General features: G+C 40.7%; 1 protein-coding gene across 12 annotated transcripts in view; it reads left to right on the top strand.

Moving 5' to 3' along the window:
• The window catches only part of LOC139546309 (PTB domain-containing engulfment adapter protein 1-like), a 185,449-nt gene that overhangs the window by 156,427 nt on the left and 8,658 nt on the right, over positions 1 to 20,364 (top strand). For 9 of the 12 annotated variants that reach the window (XM_071354529.1, XM_071354527.1, XM_071354536.1 and 6 more), the window contains 9 exons: positions 12,278 to 12,339; positions 15,803 to 15,874; positions 17,470 to 17,568; positions 17,705 to 17,842; positions 18,062 to 18,178; positions 18,346 to 18,432; positions 18,573 to 18,800; positions 19,078 to 19,219; positions 19,457 to 19,551. In XM_071354529.1, coding sequence (XP_071210630.1) covers positions 12,278 to 12,339; positions 15,803 to 15,874; positions 17,470 to 17,568; positions 17,705 to 17,842; positions 18,062 to 18,178; positions 18,346 to 18,432; positions 18,573 to 18,800; positions 19,078 to 19,219; positions 19,457 to 19,551 — 1,040 coding nt within the window. The remainder of the gene's footprint in view (positions 1 to 12,277; positions 12,340 to 15,802; positions 15,875 to 17,469; positions 17,569 to 17,704; positions 17,843 to 18,061; positions 18,179 to 18,345; positions 18,433 to 18,572; positions 18,801 to 19,077; positions 19,220 to 19,456; positions 19,552 to 20,364) is intronic. The other 3 variants (XM_071354537.1, XM_071354539.1, XM_071354538.1) reach the window with 1 other exon arrangement.

The following is a 20,364-nucleotide window of genomic DNA, read 5'->3' as shown; positions in this document are numbered from 1 at the left end:
GTTATTTTAGTGCTCTCTGGTTGGCTGCAGTCAAATTTATTTTAACGGAATAGGGAGAGCATCACCTTCATCACCGGTGAGTTTGAAGTTAGGGGAAGCAAAAAAATATATACACATTTATGATAAAGTATTAGATGCATTTGCAGACTAATGTAAAATAGCCTACTATTTCTAATGTGATGATTAGATTAAGCTAATACAAGTATTTTCTTTGTCTCCTCTGTTTTTCCAGTGATTTGTGTTTTGACATATTGGAATAGGCATAGGCCTATTTTTAGATGCTTTTCACTGACAGCCGCAAAGCAACAGTCAGCTATTTGATAAGATGAACACACGCTGCCCAAATTGCGCAATTCCCGACTGTTCATACCCTGGCCTTGTCATTTAAAAAAAATGACAGCTATTTTTTGGCTAAATCATGCTCTCTGGTGTACTTTTGTTTTTGAAGGATTATATTTATTTTTGTATAGACATGAGTAATTGTGTGGTTTTGCCAAGTTCAATTCAATGTACTTTAGGGGAAGCACGACTGTGCAAATTGATACATTTGGTGTGGTTATTAAAAGCCGCCTGTTGAGATTGAATGTTTTAGCAGAGATTCTTCACTGGTACTTTTCTTGCTTTCGCGATTGATGAATTAGCGTTAACATTTCTAGTGGCATATGAGCAAAAGTTGTTGCATTTTGTTAGAATAGTTTTTTTTCTCATTCTTACATATTCCTTCAACTTGTACTGATGCCAAAATGTGGTTGTAAAATCAGCAGGACAAACAAAATACTGTTCCTCATTCTGCAAGGGGAAGAACAAATCACCAGTTATTTGTCTGGTCGGTCTGACTACAAGCTGAGCAAAAACATTTGTCTGATATACACTATATATACAAGAGTATATGGACACCACTTCAAATTAGTGGATTCAGCTATTTCAGCCACACCCGTTGCTGACAACTGTAGAAAATCGAGTACAATGCCATGCAATCTTCATAGCTCAACATTGGAGGTAGAATAGCCTTACTGAGGAGCTCTGTGACTTTCAACATGGCACTGTCATAGGATGCCACCATTCCAACAAGTCAGTTTGTAAAATTCCTGCCCTGCTAGAGCTGCCTCGGGTCAACTGTAAGTGCTGTTATTGTGAAGTAGAAACGTCTAGGAGCAACAACGACTCAGCCGCGAAGTGGTAGGCCACACAAGCTCACAGAACGGGACCACCGAGTGCTGAAGCTCGTCCCCACAGCTGCCACCACCATGCTTCACTGTGGGGATGGTATTCTTGGGGTGATGAGAGGTGTTGGGTTTGTGCCAAAGCTCAATTTTTGTCTCATCTGACCAGAGTACCTTATTCCACATGATTGGGGAGTCTCCCAAATGCCTTTTGGCGGATCACCAAATGTGTTTGCTGTGTTTGCTTTCTTTACGCAAAGGCTTTTTTCTTGCATCTCTTCCATAAAGCCCAGCTCCATGGAGTGTACGGCTTAAAGTGGTTCTATGGACAGATACTCCAATCTCCGCTGTCTGGATTGCAGGAAACTTAGCCCCAGTGATGTATTGGGCCATACGCACTACCCTCTGTAAAGCCTTACAGTCAGATGCCGAGCAGTTGCCATACCAGGCGGTGATGCAACCGGTCAGGATGCTCTCGATGGTGCAGCTGTATAACTCTTTTCAGTCTCCTGAGGGTGAAAAGGTTTCACGACTGTCTTCGTGTGTTTGGACCATGATAGATCGTTGGTGATGTGGACACCAAGGAACTTGAAGCTCTCGACCCGCTCCACTAGAGCCCCATTGATGTTAATGGGGGCCTGTTCAGTCCGCTTTTTCCTGTAGTCCACGATTAGCTTCTTTGTCTTGCTCACATTGAGGGAGAGGTTGTTGTTGTTGTCCTGGCACCACACTGACAGTTATCTGACCACCTGCCTTTTAGCTGTCTCATAGTTGTCTGTGATTACGCCCACCACTGTTGTGTCATCAGCAAACATAATGATGGTGTTGGAGTCATGTTTGGCCACGAAGCCATAGTCCCTCCTGTACTCCCTGTTCACCTAAGTACACACACCTGAGGGGCCCCAGTGTTGAGGATCAGCGTGGCAGACGTGTGGTTCCCTACCCTTACCACCTGGGGGCAGCCCGTCAAAGTCCAGGATCCAGTTGCAGAGGGTTTAGTCCCAGGGTCCTTAGCTTAGTGATGAGCTTCGTGGGCACTATCGTGTTGAACACTGAGCTGTAGTCAATGAACAGCATTATCACATAGGTGTTCACATAGGCATTTAGCTTGTCTGGCAGGCTCGCATTACTGGGCAGCTCGCGTCTGGGTTTCCCTTTGTAGTCTGTAATAGTTTTCAAGGCCTGTCACATCCGACGAGCATCAGAGCCGGTGTAGTAGGATTCAATCTTAATCCTGTATTGACGCTTTGCTGTTTTGATGGTTCGTCTGAGGGCATAGCAGGATTTCTTATAGGCATCCGGATTAGTGTCCCACTTCCTGTAAGTGGCAGCTCTAGCCTTTAGCTTGATGCGTATGTTGCCTGTAATCCATGGCTTCTGGTTGGGATATGTACGTACGGTCACTGTGGGGACGATGTTGTCGATACAATTATTGATGAAGCAGATGACTGAGGAGGTATACTCCTCAATGCCATTGAATGAATCCCGGAACATATTCCAGTCTGCTAGCAAAACAGTCCTGTAGTGTAGCATCCGCATCATTAGACCACTTTCATATTGAGTGAGTCACTGGTACACCCTACTTTAATTTTTGCTTGTAAGCAGGAATCAGGAGGATAGAATTATGGTTAGAAATGTCAAGTGGAGGGCGGGGGAGAGCTTTGTATGCATCTCTGCGTGTGGAGTAGAGGTGGTCTAGATTGTTTTTCCCTCTTTGCACATGTGACATGCTGGTGAAAATGTTGTAAAACTGATTTAAGTTTACCTGCATTAAAGTCCCCGGCCACTAGGAGCGCCGCTTCTGGATGAGCATTTTCTTGTTTGCTTATGGCCGTATAGAGTTGGTTGAGTGCGGTCTTAGTGCCAGCATCGGTCTGTGGTGGTAAATAGACGGCTACGAATAATATAGATGAGAACTCTATTGGTAGGTAGTGTGGTCTACAGCTTATCATATGGTTCTCTAGATCAGGCGAGCAATACCTCTCAACTTCTTTAATATTAGACATTGCGCACCAGCTGTTATTGACAAAAAGACACACCCCCACCCCTCGTCTTACCAGACGTAGCATCTCTGTTCTGCCGGTGCATTGAAATTCCTCCAGCTCTATATTATCCTTGTCGTTGTTCAGCCACGACTCGGTGAAACATACGATTTTATAGTTCTTAATGTCCCGTTGGTAGGATAATTGTAATCGTAGGTCATACATTTTTACTAACAATGATTGCATGTTAGCAAGTAGAATTTATGGCAGTGAGAGTTTACTCGCTCGCCTACGGATTCTCAAAAGGCAGCCCGATCTGCGTCCTCTTTTCCTCCGTCTTTTCTTCTCGCAAATGACGGGGATCTGGGCCTGTTCCCGGGAGAGCAGTATATCTTTCTCGTCGGACTCGTTAAAGGAAAAATCTTCTTCCAGTTCGTGGTGAGTAATCCCAGTTTTGATGTCCAGAAGTTATTTTCGGTCATAGCAGCAACATTATGTACAAAATAAGTTCAAAAATAAGTTACAAACAACGCAAAAAAACTAAACAAAATAGCACAATTGGTTAAGGTCATGTAAAACGTAAGCCATCCTCTTCGGCGCAATCTTTGGGCGGTATGATGATGTGGGAATGTTAACTTCTCTAGGGTATGTGGGACGGCAGCGTCCCACCTCGTCAACAGCCAGTGAAACTGCAGGGCGCCAAATTCAAAACAACATGTGTAAATCCATGTTGTAAATCCAGCCAAAGTGTCCGATTTCAAAAAGGTTTTACGACGAAAGCACACCAAACGATTATGTTAGGTATGAGCCAAGTCACAGAAAAAGACAGCAATTTTTCCAGCCAAAGAGAGGAGTAACAAAAAGCAGAAATAGAGATAAAATTAATCACTAACCTTTGATCTTCATCAGATGACACTCATAGGACTTCATGTTACACAATACATGTATGTTTTGTTCGGGACGCTACTGTCTCACTTGGCAAAAAGCCAGAGAAAATGCAGAGCGCCAAATTCAAATTAATTACTATGAAAATTACTATAAAAATCAAACTTTCATTAAATCACACATGAAAGATACGAAATTAAAGCTACACTGGTTGTGAATCCAGCCAACATGTCAGAATTCAAATAGGCTTTTCGGCGAAAGCAAACGATGCTATTATCTGAGGATAGCACAATAGTAAACAAAGACAGAGAAGCATATTTCAACCCTGCAGGCGCGACACAAAACGCAGAAATAAAAATATAATTCATGCCTTACCTTTTGACGAGCTTCTGTTGTTGGCACTCCAATATGTCCCATAAACATCACAAATTGTCCTTTTGTTCGATTAATGCCATCGATATATATATCCAAAATGTCCATTTATTTGGCGCATTTGATCCAGAAAAACACCGGTTCCAACATGCTCAAACGTGACTACAAAATATCTCAAAGGTTACCTGTAAACTTTGCCAAAAAATGTCAAACTACTTTTGTAATACAACTTTAGGTATTTTTTTACGTTAATAATCGATCAAATTGAAGACGGGATGATCTGTGTTCAATACAGGATTAAAACCAACTGTAGCTAGCTTTCTGGTCTCGCGGCTCTAACAAACAGGACACTTCGAGTGACCTTCCTTCAAGATGGCCGTACTTCTTCATTACACAAAGGAATAACCTCAACCGATTTCTAAAGACTGTTGACATCCAGTGGAAGCGGTAGGAACTGCAAGTAGGTCCCTTTGCAATCTGGTTTCCCAATGAAAACTCATTGAAAAGAGTGACCTCAAAAAAATAAAAGATCTGAATGGTTTGTCCTCGGGGTTTCGCCTGCTAAATAAGTGTTGTTATACTCACAGACATGATTCAAACAGTTTTAGAAACTTCAGAGTGTTTTCTATCCAAATCTACTAATAATATACATATCTTATCTTCTGGGGATGAGTAGCTGGCAGTTTAATTTGGGCATGCTTTTCATCCAAAATTCCGAATGCTGCCCCCTACCCTAGAGAAGTTAAGTGAAAGACAAAGTGCTGTACAGTCTGACAGGGCAATAATGACAGACACAGTATTGTTCAGTCTTGCAGGGCAGTAATGACAGACACGGGACTGGACTGTCTTACATGGCGGTAATGACAGACACGGTACTGTCTTACTTGTAACAGTGTACAACAAAATGTATTTTAATGTTGTACATACGCACTCGTGCATGCACACACAGAAATACAAATGTTTCCATAGAGGAGAAGGGTAAATAATGTACAAAGTCTAGCTCATAAAAAGTTAACATTTCAGGAAACACACTTACATTTTTTTTTTTTGTAGATATGGTGAAGGGGGCAATTTTGATCCTGATTCCATGTGCTATCCTGGAATTGATCTCAGTTTGTTCAATGAGTAACAATAAATCAAATGTGAGGGTTAGGTAAAAAAGTCTGTCGATGTGCCCTTGAACAAGGCCCTTAACCCCAATCCCTCCTGTAAGTCACTCTGGATAAGAGCTTCTGCTGAAATGTAAAAATGTACACTAGCGATAATGCAGGAGGATACTGTAAATCCATTTTTAATGCCCTCTCTTTGTAATTTGGAGATCAACAGATGAACTCACTCATGTGGAAAATTTGATTCAGAGGTAACAAAAGGCTTTTTAATTTATCTGGACCGTGTTGGCAGCTCATATCCAGACAAACTGTAAAACAACGTATCAGAGGTGTTAAACTGAGCTTAGTTTAACTCCTCTGACCAGCAGGCAAATGAGGCAGCTGGACAAATAATACAGGGACCTGTGCCTTGTAAAAATTATAGACAACTAGCATTTTTATGGGGATGGAAGATTGTACTAAATGTCTTTAGGGCTTGTTACTGTAAGTTCCATATATGGAACATACAGTATATGAATATGACTTTCATCTACAGGTATACAGAGGTTATATACAAAATAAAAACAGAGCAGTTCCCTGAGAATTTTTGGGTCATTCATTATATAGCTACTGTCTTCTGAAAAGCTGCATTTTCTTTGACAGGGAAATGATTTATGGGCATTTCCCTGCTAATGGTTCCCACAAAGGGCACTGCCTTAATGTCATTTTAACACTTGTGAATGTTACCTAGCCTATGACATTTCCCCTAGCTGTAGATGTGAACCACTGCTTGCATGGCTGCTTTGCCCAGCAAACAGACGCATGATGTGACGAAGAGTTTGCATACCAAGCAATCTCATTGTCAGCTTTGACTTGATCGAAAGCAGAGGTGAATTACTGTTTCGCTGCGTTCAACAACCTTATCGAAACATTTGTGCTGCAATCACCGTACCTACAGTGTACTCTCATCAAGGTTTAAGCTTACAAGGCATTAGAGACTGCTGCTGTCCTATGTACAATACATAGTCCTTGAACACTGGTCATCTTAAAAATGTCTACATACTGTTTTATCCACTTCATATGTTTAGATACTGCATTCTAGTCAAGGCTCATCCTATATAACTACTGACGTACACACCTTTTCTATTCATATACTCCCTCCATACTGTATGTGTTTGTATGTATGTATATATATATATATATATAAGTGTATATATGTATGTGTGTATATATATATACTGCCACGGTCAAAAGTTTGGGGTCACTTAGAAATGTCCTTGTTTTTGAAAGAAAAGCTTTTTTTTTGTTGCTCAAAATAACATAAACTTGATCAGAAATAGTGTAGACATTGTTAATGTTGTGAATGACTATTGTAGCTGGAACCTGCTGATTTTTAATGGAATATCTACATAGGTGTACAGAGGCCCATTATCAGCAATCATCACTCCTGTGTTAATTGTGCTAATTGACCATTAGAAAACCCTTTTGCAATTATGTTAGCACAGCTGAAAACTGTTGTTCTGATTAAGGAAGCAATTAAACAGGCCATCTTTAGACTAGTTGAGTATCTGGAGCATCAGCATTTGGGGGTTCGATTACAGGCTCAAAAAGACCAGAAACAAAGACTTTCTTCTGAAACTCGTCAGCCTATTCTTGTTCTGAGAGATGAAGGCTATTCCATGCGAGAAATTGCCAAGAAACGGAAGAACTTGTACAACGCTGTGTACTCCTCCCTTCACAGAACAGCACAATCTGGCTCTAACCAGAATAGAAAGAGGGGTGCACAACTGAGCAAGAGGACAAGTACATTAGAGTGTCTAGTTTGATAAACAGACGCCTCACAAGTCCTCAACTGGCAGCTTCATTAAATAGTACCCGCAAAACACCAGTCTCAACGTCAACAGTAAAGAGGCGACTTCGGGATGCTGGCCTTTTTTTTTTTTTGTGACTTGATTTTGACCCCCCCCGTTGTTCAGGGACACATTATTCCATTTCTGTTAGTCACATGTCTGTGGACCTTGTTCAGTTTATGTCTCAGTTGTTGAATCTTGTTATGTTCATACAAATATTTACACATGTTAAGTTTGCTGAAAATAAATGCAGTTGACAGTGAGAGGAAAAGTTTATTTTTTTGCTGAGTTTATACTTAATTATATTCTGGACCTTGCTAGTTCTAATAATTCTATATTTCTTAATTCCTTTATTTTATTTTGGGGGATTTGGGTGTTAGCATTTTGTGTACACGACCAATCACCATTTTATTTGATTGAGCAATTAGCAGTGGTGCTCTTGTCAGTTTGACCTTTGAGTTGTGCTCTGGGAGTATGATGAGTAACCTTTTGGGATAGTTGTAAGGCATCACTCTTGTAGCATCAATAAAGGTTGAACATTTCTCGAAAATATGATTCAAAATGGCCGTGAGATGGGTGCAACATAAAGTAGGAAACCATCATCGACTGTTTAGGCGAAATTCTTTACTGTCATCAGTTTCCTCATTACCCTAAAGGTGATGACGGTTGGAAATATTAAGTGCCATGGAACACAAGAACGTTCCCCACTCCGAGTCCTATTCACTGGCATTAACGAAGAAAACTCCCCTCATTGTATTGTATTGCATTGTGTCGGAAGAGATTGTTGGAGAAGATCCATTGTATTTTCTTTTACCCTTAATGATTAACCATTTGTATCCGTCCACTCACATTTAATTAAAACGGATATCTGGAGTACGGACATCTAAATACTGCTGGAGGTATTTTAGACTTCAGTCCTCTCGGGGCCTACTGATTGATCCAACAAAACTCTGAATTAGACAAATGTGAGATTAATTGGCCATTGTTTTCCTGTAAGGGCCCAGTTCCAGGTGATGGCTACTGTCCAGCTTGGCCCATGGGAACATTAGCTGTGTAATTCATTAAAGTGAATGGGTGAGATAATGAGCTCAGACTTGGACTTGGTCTGTCTGGAACTTCTGATGGCTTTACTACTAACTGTGGTTCTGAGTTCTAAGTTCACACAAAGCGCTAGCTTTGATGTTCTAGTATTGTTTGATTACTTTGAAATATGTTTGAATGAGTGTGTCTGGAGTGTGAAATGGGCGTGGTTTGTACGGTTGGGACTATTACATTGGTGCCACTGTGGGAGGCAAACTCAATAAAGCACGACAAAAATAGTTTTCAAAGAAAACCGATCTGTATTATTGCATCATGTCTTTGTGTTCTGCTTTATTGGCCGTTATAAACTGGGTCTTCGAGCCCTGAATGCTGATTGGCTGACAACTGTGGTATGTCAGACCATATACCACGGGTATGACAAAACATTTATTTTATCTGCTCTGTTGGTAAGCAGTTTATAATAGCAGTAAGGTAACTTGGGCGGTTTGTGGTATATGGGCAATATACCATGGCTAAGGACTGTATCCAGGCACTCCGTGTTGTGTTGTGCATAAGAACAGCCCTTAATGAATCGTGTTATATTGGCCATATAAAACATATACAGTACATAGCTTACATGTATATGTTCAGAACCAGTCTGTCTTTAGTAGTAGTGAAGCACTGAGATGCATCATCCCCCTAAAGTCTCCATCAGGCACCTCTTTCAACATGACAGGTAACCCTAAAGCTGTCATTGAGTCAGACTGCTGAGGAAACGCGCCACACAAAACTGACCTTCAGACTCTCAGATGCATCCTCTCACGCCCACGCCACTTTATTGACGCCGTCTAATCTTTTATGCCCCGGTGCCAGTCCATTATTTTAGCGACTTTACAGTCCACCTTTTAACGTTTATATAAGGTGGGCAGGAGAGGTGGGGCCGCCTCTATTAATCAAGATTGGGTGCTGACACACAGAAAAACTGTCTGGGCTACCTGCCTTCACCGCAGTGAGTCCAGGACCTACCCCCATTCATCATAGTTAGAATGTACAGTTCCTTAGCAGGGGGCTGGGTACAAAATCTCCCATCAAGAGAGAACCACCAAGAGATTGATCTCACTCATTTACTCTTTGATGTTAAGTAGTATGGTGGGGATGGCAGAGCTAGTGCTTAGCAGAGGAGACAGCTGTGTTGGTCAGGCTATGGTATAGTGGCTGGTATGGTATAGGTACTGGTAGGGCTATGGTATACTTACTGGTATGGCTATGGTATACTTACTGGTATGGTATAGTTACTGGTATGGGTATGGTATAGTTACTGGTATGGGTATGGTATAGTTACTGGTATGGCTATGGTGTAGTTACTGGTATGGCTATGGTATAGTTACTGGTATGGCTATGGTATAGTTCCTGGTAAGGCTATGGTATAGGTACTGGTATGGTATAGGTACTGGTATAGGTACTGGTATGGTTATGGTATAGTGGCTAGTATGGTATAGGTACTGGTATGGTATAGGTACTGGTATGGCTATGGTGTAGTTACTTGTATTGTTACTGGTATAGTTCCTGGTAAGGCTATGGTGTAGTTACTGGTATGGCTATGGTATAGGTACTGATATGGTATAGTTATTGGTATGGTATAGGTACTGGTATGGTATAGGTACTGGTATGGTATGGTATAGTAGCTGGTATGGCTATGGTATAGGTACTGATATGGTATAGTTATTGGTATGGCTATGGTATAGTTATTGGTATGGCTATGGTATAGTAGCTGGTATGGTATAGGTACTGGTATGGTATAATTACTGGTATGGTATAGTTACTGGTATGGCTATGGTATATTTAATGGTAAGGCTATGGTATGGTATAGTTACTGGTATGGCTATGGTATAGTTACTGGTATGGCTATGGTATAGTTACTGGTATGGCTATGGTATAGTTACTGGTATAGTTATTGGTATGGCTATGGTCTTGTTACTGGTATGGCTATGGTATTGTTACTTGTATGGCTATGGTATTGTTACTGGTATAGTTACTGGTATGGCTATGGTGTAGTTACTGGTAAGGCTATGGTGTAGTTCCTGGTAAGGCTATGGTGTAGTTACTGGTATGGCTATGGTATAGGTACTGATATGGTATAGTTATTGGTATGGTATAGGTACTGGTATGGTATAGGTACTGGTATGGTATGGTATAGTAGCTGGTATGGCTATGGTATAGGTACTGATATGGTATAGTTATTGGTATGGCTATGGTATAGTTATTGGTATGGCTATGGTATAGTAGCTGGTATGGTATAGGTACTGGTATGGTATAATTACTGGTATGGTATAGTTACTGGTATGGCTATGGTATATTTAATGGTAAGGCTATGGTATGGTATAGTTACTGGTATGGCTATGGTATAGTTACTGGTATGGCTATGGTATAGTTACTGGTATAGTTATTGGTATGGCTATGGTCTTGTTACTGGTATGGCTATGGTATTGTTACTTGTATGGCTATGGTATTGTTACTGGTATAGTTACTGGTATGGCTATGGTGTAGTTACTGGTAAGGCTATGGTGTAGTTACTGGTAAGGCTATGGTGTAGTTACTGGTATAGTTACTGGTAAGGCTATGGTGTAGTTACTGGTATAGTTACTGGTATGGCTATGGTATAGTTACTGTAATTCACATCCCAGGCTTGTTGAAAGGTTCTATATTGACCAGGCTCTACAGGTTTAGTGTGTTTCAAGGTTATTGTCAGGTGTATTGGTTTTGAGCTTCATTGAGAAGAAGCAGTGGAGAAATGGGGGCGACATTATTGCACCATACAAGACTATCAGTCCCTGATTGAAGGAAGAGAGTGCTTAAGATATTCCATGCGTTTTCTCTGTCATTGTTCTCGCTTTGGATTTCATGACTTCTTTAATGTTTAGTCTTGTACTCAATGTCAAAGAAATAATAAAGTGTCAGGAATCACGAGGCAAGCAGTCACTTAGGTCACTGCAAGGCGCCAGTCTTTATGAATTAGAGAGAAAATCTTCTTAGATTTATGAGCTCGGAGACTGAGCCCCAGTAATGAATAATCATGTTAAATATTTGTATTCTTCGACTGGCTTTACAATATAATTCCAATAATGTTAAGTTGGCTGTAGCCGTTTCCTAAGGGTTCAGACACATCTCTGAAGGTAATTTGCGAACCGAGTACTGAACGATCGGCAGACGAACGCTAGATCCACGTTCGGTGTGATGTGTGCGAGCCTTAAGATGTTTAAAGTTACTTTTGTTTGAATGTTTCTTAGATTCCCTTGATTCATTCTTTATATAAGAAAATAAAGAACCTTGATTCAGACCCCAGCCCTCTCTTTGATTCAGACCCCAGCCCTCTCTTTGATTCAGACCCCAGCCCTCTCTTTGATTCAGACCCCAGCCCTCTCTTTGATTCAGACCCCAGCCCTCTCTTTGATTCAGACCCCAGCCCTCTCTTTGATTCAGACCCCACCTCGCTCTTTGATTCAGACCCCACCTCGCTCTTTGATTCAGACCCCACCTCGCTCTTTGATTCACACCCCACCTCGCTCTTTGATTCACACCCCACCTCGCTCTTTGATTCACACCCCACCTCGCTCTTTGATTCACACCCCACCTCGCTCTTTGATTCACACCCCACCTCGCTCTTTGATTCACACCCCACCTCGCTCTTTGATTCACACCCCAGCCCTCTCTTTATTCATGTTTTTGTTTAGTCTGATGTTTTGTATTGATTTCTGGTTGTCTTTTAAAAAATGTTTTACAATTGTAAAGGGACTTTGTGTGCTTAAAGCCCATTTGTTGTTGTTGTTATTATTGTTATATAAAATATGAAAATAATAATTTATGGATGTTAACCACATCTATTTTTAATGAGAGCCCACTGTGATATTTCTTTTCAGATAAATCCTGGATGCACACTCCAGATGCACTGGCAAAGCATTACATACCCTACAATGCCAAGGTAATTACTTTTTTCCAGCAATCAAGATAATGTTCCCTCACACAGGTCTGGAAGTTAGATATAAAAAATAAAATAGGTTTCACCTTTCACTAATGCAAATTGTGGTTCAGCAGGTTTTACCTTACACTGATGCAGATTGATGTTCAGCATGTTTCTACCTTACACTGATGCAGATTGATGTTCAGCATGTTTCTACCTTTCACTGATGCAGATTGATGTTCAGCATGTTTCACCTTACAATGATACAGATTGATGTTCAGCATGTTTCTACCTTACAATGATACAGATTGATGTTCAGCATGTTTCTACCTTACACTGATGCAGATTGATGTTCAGCATGTTTCACCTTACAATGATGCAGGTTGATGTTTCACCTTACAATGATGCAGATTGATGTTCAGCATGTTTCACCTTACAATGATACAGATTGATGTTCAGCAAGTTTCACCATACAGATTGATGTTCTATATGCCACCATACATATAGTACCTATTCACTGGGCATAAGTGGGGCAAAAAAGTATTTAGTCAGCCACCAATTGTGCAAGTTCTCCCACTTAAAAAGATGAGAGAGGCCTGTAATTTTCATCATAGGTACACTTCAACTATGACAGACAAAATGAGAAAAAGAAATCCAGAAAATCACATTGTAGGATTTTTTATGAATTTATTTGCAAATTATGGTGGAAAATAAGTATTTGGTCACCTACAAACAAGCAAGATTTCTGTCTCTCACAGACCTGTAACTTCTTCTTTAAGAGGCCCCTCTGTCCTCCACTCGTTACCTGTATTAATGGCACCTGTTTGAACTTGTTATCAGTATAAAAGACACCTGTCCACAACCTCAAACAGTCACACTCCAAACTCCACTATGGCCAAGACCAAAGAGCTGTCAAAGGACACCAGAAACAAAATTGTAGACCTGCACCAGGCTGGGAAGACTGAATCTGCAATAGGTAAGCAGCTTGGTTTATAGAAATCAACTGTGGGAGCAATTATTAGGAAATGGAAGACATACAAGACCACTGATAATCTCCCTCGATCTGGGGCTCCACGCAAGATCTCACCCCGTGGGGTCAAAATGATCACAAGAATGGTGAGCAAAAATCCCAGAACCACACGGGGGGACCTAGTGAATGACCTGCAGAGAGCTGGGACCAAAGTAACAAAGCCTACCATCAGTAACACACTACGCCGCCAGGGACTCAAATCCTGCAGTGCCAGACGTGTCCCCCTGCTTAAGCCAGTACATGTCCAGGCCCGTCTGAAGTTTGCTAGAGAGAATTTGGATGATCCAGAAGAAGATTGGGAGAATGTCATATGGTCAGATAAAACCAAAATATAACTTTTTGGTAAAAACTCAACTCGTCGTGTTTGTAGGACAAAGAATGCTTAGTTGCATCCAAAGAACACCATACCTACTGTGAAGCATGGGGGTGGAAACATCATGCTTTGGGGCTGTTTTTCTGCAAAGGGACCAGGACGACTGATCCGTGTAAAGGAAATAATGAATGGGGCCATGTATCGTGAGATTTTGATTGAAAACCTCCTTCCATCAGCAAGGGCATTGAAGATGAAACGTGGCTGGGTCTTTCAGCATGACAATGATCCCAAACACACCGCCCGGGCAACGAAGGAGTGGCTTCGTAAGAAGCATTTCAAGGTCCTGGAGTGGCCTAGCCAGTCTCCAGATTTCAACCCCATAGAAAATCTTTGGTTCAAAAGTTGGGTCAAAAAAGACAATTTCCTTTAGTTGATTACTTTTTGGAAATCCAATCAGTTTTTCACGTTGATTCTTAACTTGATTCAATATCATCACATTTAATTGTTTTTGTTGAAATTACGTCGAAACAAAGTTTACTCAACCAGTTTTTGCACTGTGGGTAGGCCTTGAAAAAGTAAAGTTTACTTGGAAATAATTCTCTGATTTGTTTTCTGTTACATACTGGTTTTGACTATGGCTTTGTCCAAAATAAAAAAAACACTCAATATGAACCTTTTGAGTTTTCCATAGCTCTGAACAAGGTGTCTGCTTCAGACTGCAGTACAGTCAAAGAGCACAAACACACACAGGCAGCCTAGAAACACTTCCTTACTGACTGCAAACATAGCAGTAGATTTGGGCTGGAAACACAGACCGTTACTAAACAACGGATTTGTTTAGTCTTCTCTGTCTTTTCTTATGCGGCACGCACCTTAAAAGCCAACTCTTGGGAACAAAGTATCCTGTCTCGGGGCTGTTTTCTGCTGTGCTTCACCCAAAGACTACCCTCTTATTTGAGGCAGAGAGCCTGTCAGTGAGCATCCAGCACCTCCAGAGATGTCTCATTGAAGTGAAGCAAAAGGCTAAAGTAGAAAGTTCAAACTGCCACATCTGCTGCAGACTGGAACATTACAGGAGAGTGAACATTACATAAGGCAGTGGGTGAGAGTGAGGTGCAGCAGGGAACTGTACCTGTACCAATGAACTCCCCAAGGTGATAGATCTCAGAAGGCATCAGGTCAGGAATGAGTCACTCAATCCCATGTAACGCATCTGTCATTCGCTGCATCCCACTAGCATAACCCGGCTGCACTCACATGTGTCCTTGAGTGCAGACAGCATTTGTTACAGCAGTGTGAAACGCTTACACCATTTGAAGCTGGGGCCCATCCGTCTTTGCATTATATTGATAGGAGCGTGAAGGGGCTTTTTTGGCATTGTTTGCCCAGATTTTTGGCATCGTTTGTCAAGATATTTGGCATCGTTTTCGCAGATTTTTGGCATCGTTTTTGCAGATTTTTGGCATCGTTTGCACAGTTTTTTGGCAACGTTTGCACAGATTTTTGTCATTGTTTGTCCATTGTTCACCCACTGTGTGTTCTGTATTGGAATGAAATGAGGAAGTAAGAAGGAAGTGGACACACTCATTGACCAGTGTACAGTATGGGCAGAACCACTGATATCCATGGCTTGAATGTTGAAACAACTGTTACATCATGTTGATGAATTATGTATCTTAGCAAACATTACATATTTTTATAGAAGACCCTTGATGTTTACTCCATGTCATGTTGAAACAGCATGTTGCCTTTACATGGGAGGCCCTAGCATAGGAAAGTCCAGACTTATAATTTAACCAGGCGAGCTGAAAACAAAAGTATGACAATGTATGCACTCACTACTGTAAATCGCTCTGCATAAGAGCGTCTGCTAAATGACATAAATGTAAATGAGACATATTGGCAGAGCAACTGTTTCCATGGACAGATGAAGCTTTGGTCTGAAGGTCCTTGGCTCCATCTGTTGGAGAAAAAAATGTCCTGCAAACCCTCCCACAACTCTTTTGTTTCTTCGATACACTACATTGTGAGGGTTTCATAGAAACTTTAACAGTTTTATAGTGCATTATGATTGTATCATAAATCTCTATAGCTGTATGCCTAAAGTAAACTGGCACTTTACTTTTTCCTTTTTATTCTAGTTTCTTGGAAACACAGAAGTTGACCAACCGAAAGGCACAGAGATTGTTAAGGAAGCAGTTAGAAAGTTAAAGGTAAGTTAGCTATAGACTTTGTTTCCTTGGCAACCTCAATTCAAACTGCCACATCTGCTGCTGCTGCGGCAGGTAGCCTAGTGGGTAGAGCGTTGGACTAGTAACCGAAAGGTTGCAAGTTCAAATCCCCGAGCTGACAAGGTACAAATCTGTCGTTCTGCCCCTGAACAGGCAGTTAACCCACTGTTCTGTTTAACCCACTAGGCCGTCATTGAAAATAAGAATTTGAACTTAACTGACTTGCCTAGTTAAATAAAGGTACAATAAAAAAAATTTAAGCTGTATTTCAGAACTTTTTCATCTAAGGATGAGTATAAAGAGGGTCTCCAAAATTGGACCTGATTGGACAGAAATGTGATCTCCAGGTTGGGCATCTCTACGGCCACCAGCAACGGCTTAGACATTTAGGTTGGTTTTTATTTCCAAATGTTGATCCGCTAAAACTGAAGATTTTATGGTTTACTGTAATTCAGACATATTTAACCATACTGTTTACATTCTAGACAGAATTCCAGGTAAAGTATTAGCAATTAGCTTCCAAGTTATACCCTGTTTTTGAGATCTGAGGGTGTGTGAAATGTAGCATACCCAGGAATTTACGCAATTTGTACCCATGAATTTACAATTGCATGGATATCATAATTATTTACTAGTCAAGTAAAAAATATAGCTGCTTGTAGCTAACCTCATTTTGGAATCTTTAGAAATATGGATTTTCCTTCAGCGAGAGTTAAGCCAGCTGTGCTGACACTGGTCTCCTTTGCTCTGCCTCACTCTGCTCTCTGCATGTTACCTACTCTGCTGTTTTCTTCTGCCAACATTTCCATTGTGAGGCCATTCAAGAGGAAACTTGTTTTCATACTCATCCACTCCTATCTTAACTTTGCTGGAAGGCTGTTCAGTGAATGGGTCACAATATCTGAGTCATCATTGGTCAACGCCAGAGCCTATCAGTACAGCTCTCCCGGTCATGTGCCACATCTCTCTTTTGATCTTCTTTTTTTCCCTTTATTTTCTGAACCTTTAACCTTTACCTTCAAATTAAGTCATATAATCAATCTTGACACAAGATTCAATGAATCTGAAGTGTGGAGTTCAGGTCAGACCAAGGTAAGAGCATTGAATATAGTCTTATTTTGGAGACTCAGCCTCTTCTTGAATATGTTCAACTCCACACTTGACAGACACTGATTATAGTGTTTATTTTCTCTTTGTTGTCTCGCCATATGTCCCTGAAAGTGCTCTGGTCTCTTTTATATGCAGTATATGTAACCCTAAATTGGTTTTGGTGATAAACAAAAATAATTCTATCAGATTCATGCACTCAGAAAATGAGTGTTCATAGTCTGAAAAAATAAGCTCAGATCGCATAATTGATAATCAACCTTATTCAAATAAGATTTTCACTGTGTTGGAAGAATGCCAGTTTCTAAATTACTTTGGATACCCTTTTTCGGTAAATAGGGCCCTCAACCGGTTATAATTATTGCGTGATATGACTTTCAATAATATACTGTACATTTCCGAATGAGCCAGGGCATGTCGGATTACCATTTACCATTATACTTTTAATGTAATGTTTCTCCTCTTTGTAGTTTCAAAGGCATATCAAGAAGTCAGAGGGACAGAAGACACAAAAAGTGGAATTACAAATCTCCATTTACGGAGTAAAGATCTTAGATCCCAAGACAAAGGTAAGTCAACTAAACATGGCATGGATTTTAAATAAATTCTTCAACGTTCTTTTTGTATGCGTATTATGGAAGCATTCACGTGAAGTGTTATCAAGAAGGTGTTGTCTCAAACTGAAGTTTTTATTTTTATTTTCAGGATGTCCAGTACAACTGCCAGTTGCATAGGATATCCTTCTGTGCAGATGACAAGACTGATAAAAGGATATTCACCTTCATCTGCAAAGACTCCGAATCAAACAAACACCTCTGCTACGTGTTTGACAGTGAAAAATGTGTAAGAAATACACACTTTGAGAGTAATAAAATACACCCTGAGAGTTTACGTTTTGAGTTCATGTTCCACACCATCAGTTGTTCATCCAGCTATATGTGTCATCAACCCCTAGTCAATAATAAAGAAACTGACCTTCTAAAATTAAGAATTTGTTCTGGTGACTCATTTTATAAAGAGTTTTGTAAAAAAAAGGTAACGGAGAATGCTGTTGTCTTTCAGGCAGAGGAGGTAACACTCACTATTGGCCAGGCGTTTGACTTGGCCTACAAGAAGTTCCTCGAGTCTGGTGGGAAAGATGTGGAGACACGGAAACAGATAGGAACCTTACAGAAAAGAGTAAGATTCAGCTGTTGGACAGCAGTGTGACTGCTCCTTTATATGGGATAGTGATTGAAGATATCGTACACCTCCATAACAATGATATTGATATTAACAGGCAATTTCCATATCAGGTGTAGGTAGCTCTAAAACCATTCTAAAACGAGCATCCTTATTTTTCACAGATTCAAGAACTGGAAACGGAAAATTCTGGGCTAAAGAAGCAGCTTTGGGAACTGGAGGAGCAATTGATGATTGCTCCTGTACCACCAGTAAGAACTGCATGGACAGCCCTTCCAGTCTCTAGACTTCCCTAAGTAACCCATATTACCCAGAGTAAGATGTCTGTCATGTGAACTAACAAGCCACTTTCAGTCTTCCACTAAATCGTCTGCATGTGATCTTTTCACAGCAGCTGCACATAAACTCTACTAACGAGGCCTACATGCTCTCAAGACCCTCCTCGCTCTTCTGGTGTCACAATCTGACGTCCTTCTCGTGTCTCGAGATCTCCTCGGTCACACTCACCCCTATGAGCTCGCCCGAGTCCAACCTCTCGGCAGGCCTACTAACCCCTCCTCCGGCTAAGCCTGCTCTCCTCCCAAAGCCTGCCGACGGGTGCAGCATCCCGCGGCCTCGCGTACTGTACAACTAGCGTTATTTCAGCCTTTCTTGACTTCTAGTTCAATTTCTTCTAATTAACAATTGTTCTTTTTGGCTGATATGTATTCTACAGTAGACAATGCAGATACATATACAGTATGCTTAAGACTTTTAAGTCTCAATTAGTTGATTTCATCACTCTTTATATTAGGACTACAGTCTGACTTGAAATGCATATTCATAACTCTGACTTCAGAATGTAGGTCAGAGTACTACTGCTCATTGGAATGAATCAATACCTTCTACACTCACAGGCTGGCAGCATCTCCTTGAAACCCCCGATGTCCACAGACGTTTTTGACATGGTTCCCTTCTCTGCTGTCACACCCCTGGTGCCAATTCCCGCAAGCAACGGCACACCCCCTCCCCCCACTACAACATCTCCTCCAGACATGAGTGAGTACACTGCTCTGGTTACCTTACAGATCAAAGATGACAGTGAGAGTTAGAATTGAACCACACACAGAGTAAGGCATAAACCATGGGTCGTGGTAATTAGAGAGAATATATTTTAGGTTACACTTTATAATAACTGTCATGAATAATGTTTATATATACTTAATAAATAAATGTTACCATTGTAAATTAAACTCCTACTACGTTGTGGTATCTCACATATTGTCTCTCTCACAGGTAAAGACCTTTTTGGAGCGGAACCTTTCGATCCGTTCACCTGTGGGCAAGCCGACTTCCCCCCGGATATCCAGTCCAGGCTGGACGAGATGCAGGTGACTGCATGTCTGTGAATGATCTTAAGCCCTGTTTAATGGACTCGTAAGAGTAGCGGTTGAACCACCACATTATAAAGTGTTGTCGAGTAGACCTCCACCCTAGTAGGGGGAGTGGGCCCCTACCCTCTCATTTTTGTTTTATATCAAATTTAACATATCAATATACCAGAAATGTTTCCAACTTCAGTTGTTCATAATAGTTGCATTTTGGCTCTTAAAGGTTTTGTTTGTTTCCTGACTATGATGCTCAATATTGGCCATGGGCAAAATTTTCTTTGTCTGACATTGTGAACATTATGGCAAGATATGTTTAGCAAGATGTTGCATCGTCGATGCATATTACTGCAGTTAGTCAGCTGAAAAGCATTCAGTCAGTCGAATAGCACTGTGTTCAAAATGCACTTTAGTCATCTTGTAATTCACTGTTATCTTTATGAGATATAGGTATTTTGTAACATTAGCCATTGGATTTTAGGGCTTGAATGGAATATTATTATATTCTATATGTTAGCTATTTCAAAGCTATTGTTTTATGGAAACAAACTTTATGTAAATGATCAGTTGTCACTGATTGCAGATGCAAAACAATAATTTGTCACATTATGGACGCCAAACAACAACTGTTAGTTGTGGCTTTATAGATGCTTATAACAATGTATATTATATTGCTTCTTTTAAAGAGGCAGGTTGGACTTCTTTCTGCGCATGAATAGATACTTAGAATATAACTGTCATTATTATATTTGATTTAATTTAATGGTATTTAAAGTTGGAGCACAGCTTGTCTGAAATTACAAATACAATGTCAGT

The sequence above is a fragment of the Salvelinus alpinus genome, chromosome 20 (assembly GCF_045679555.1).
Source record: "Salvelinus alpinus chromosome 20, SLU_Salpinus.1, whole genome shotgun sequence".
Taxonomy (NCBI): Eukaryota; Metazoa; Chordata; class Actinopteri; order Salmoniformes; family Salmonidae; genus Salvelinus; species Salvelinus alpinus.
Note: the sequence above shows the minus strand (reverse complement) of the source record. Positions and strands in the feature narration are given on the sequence as shown.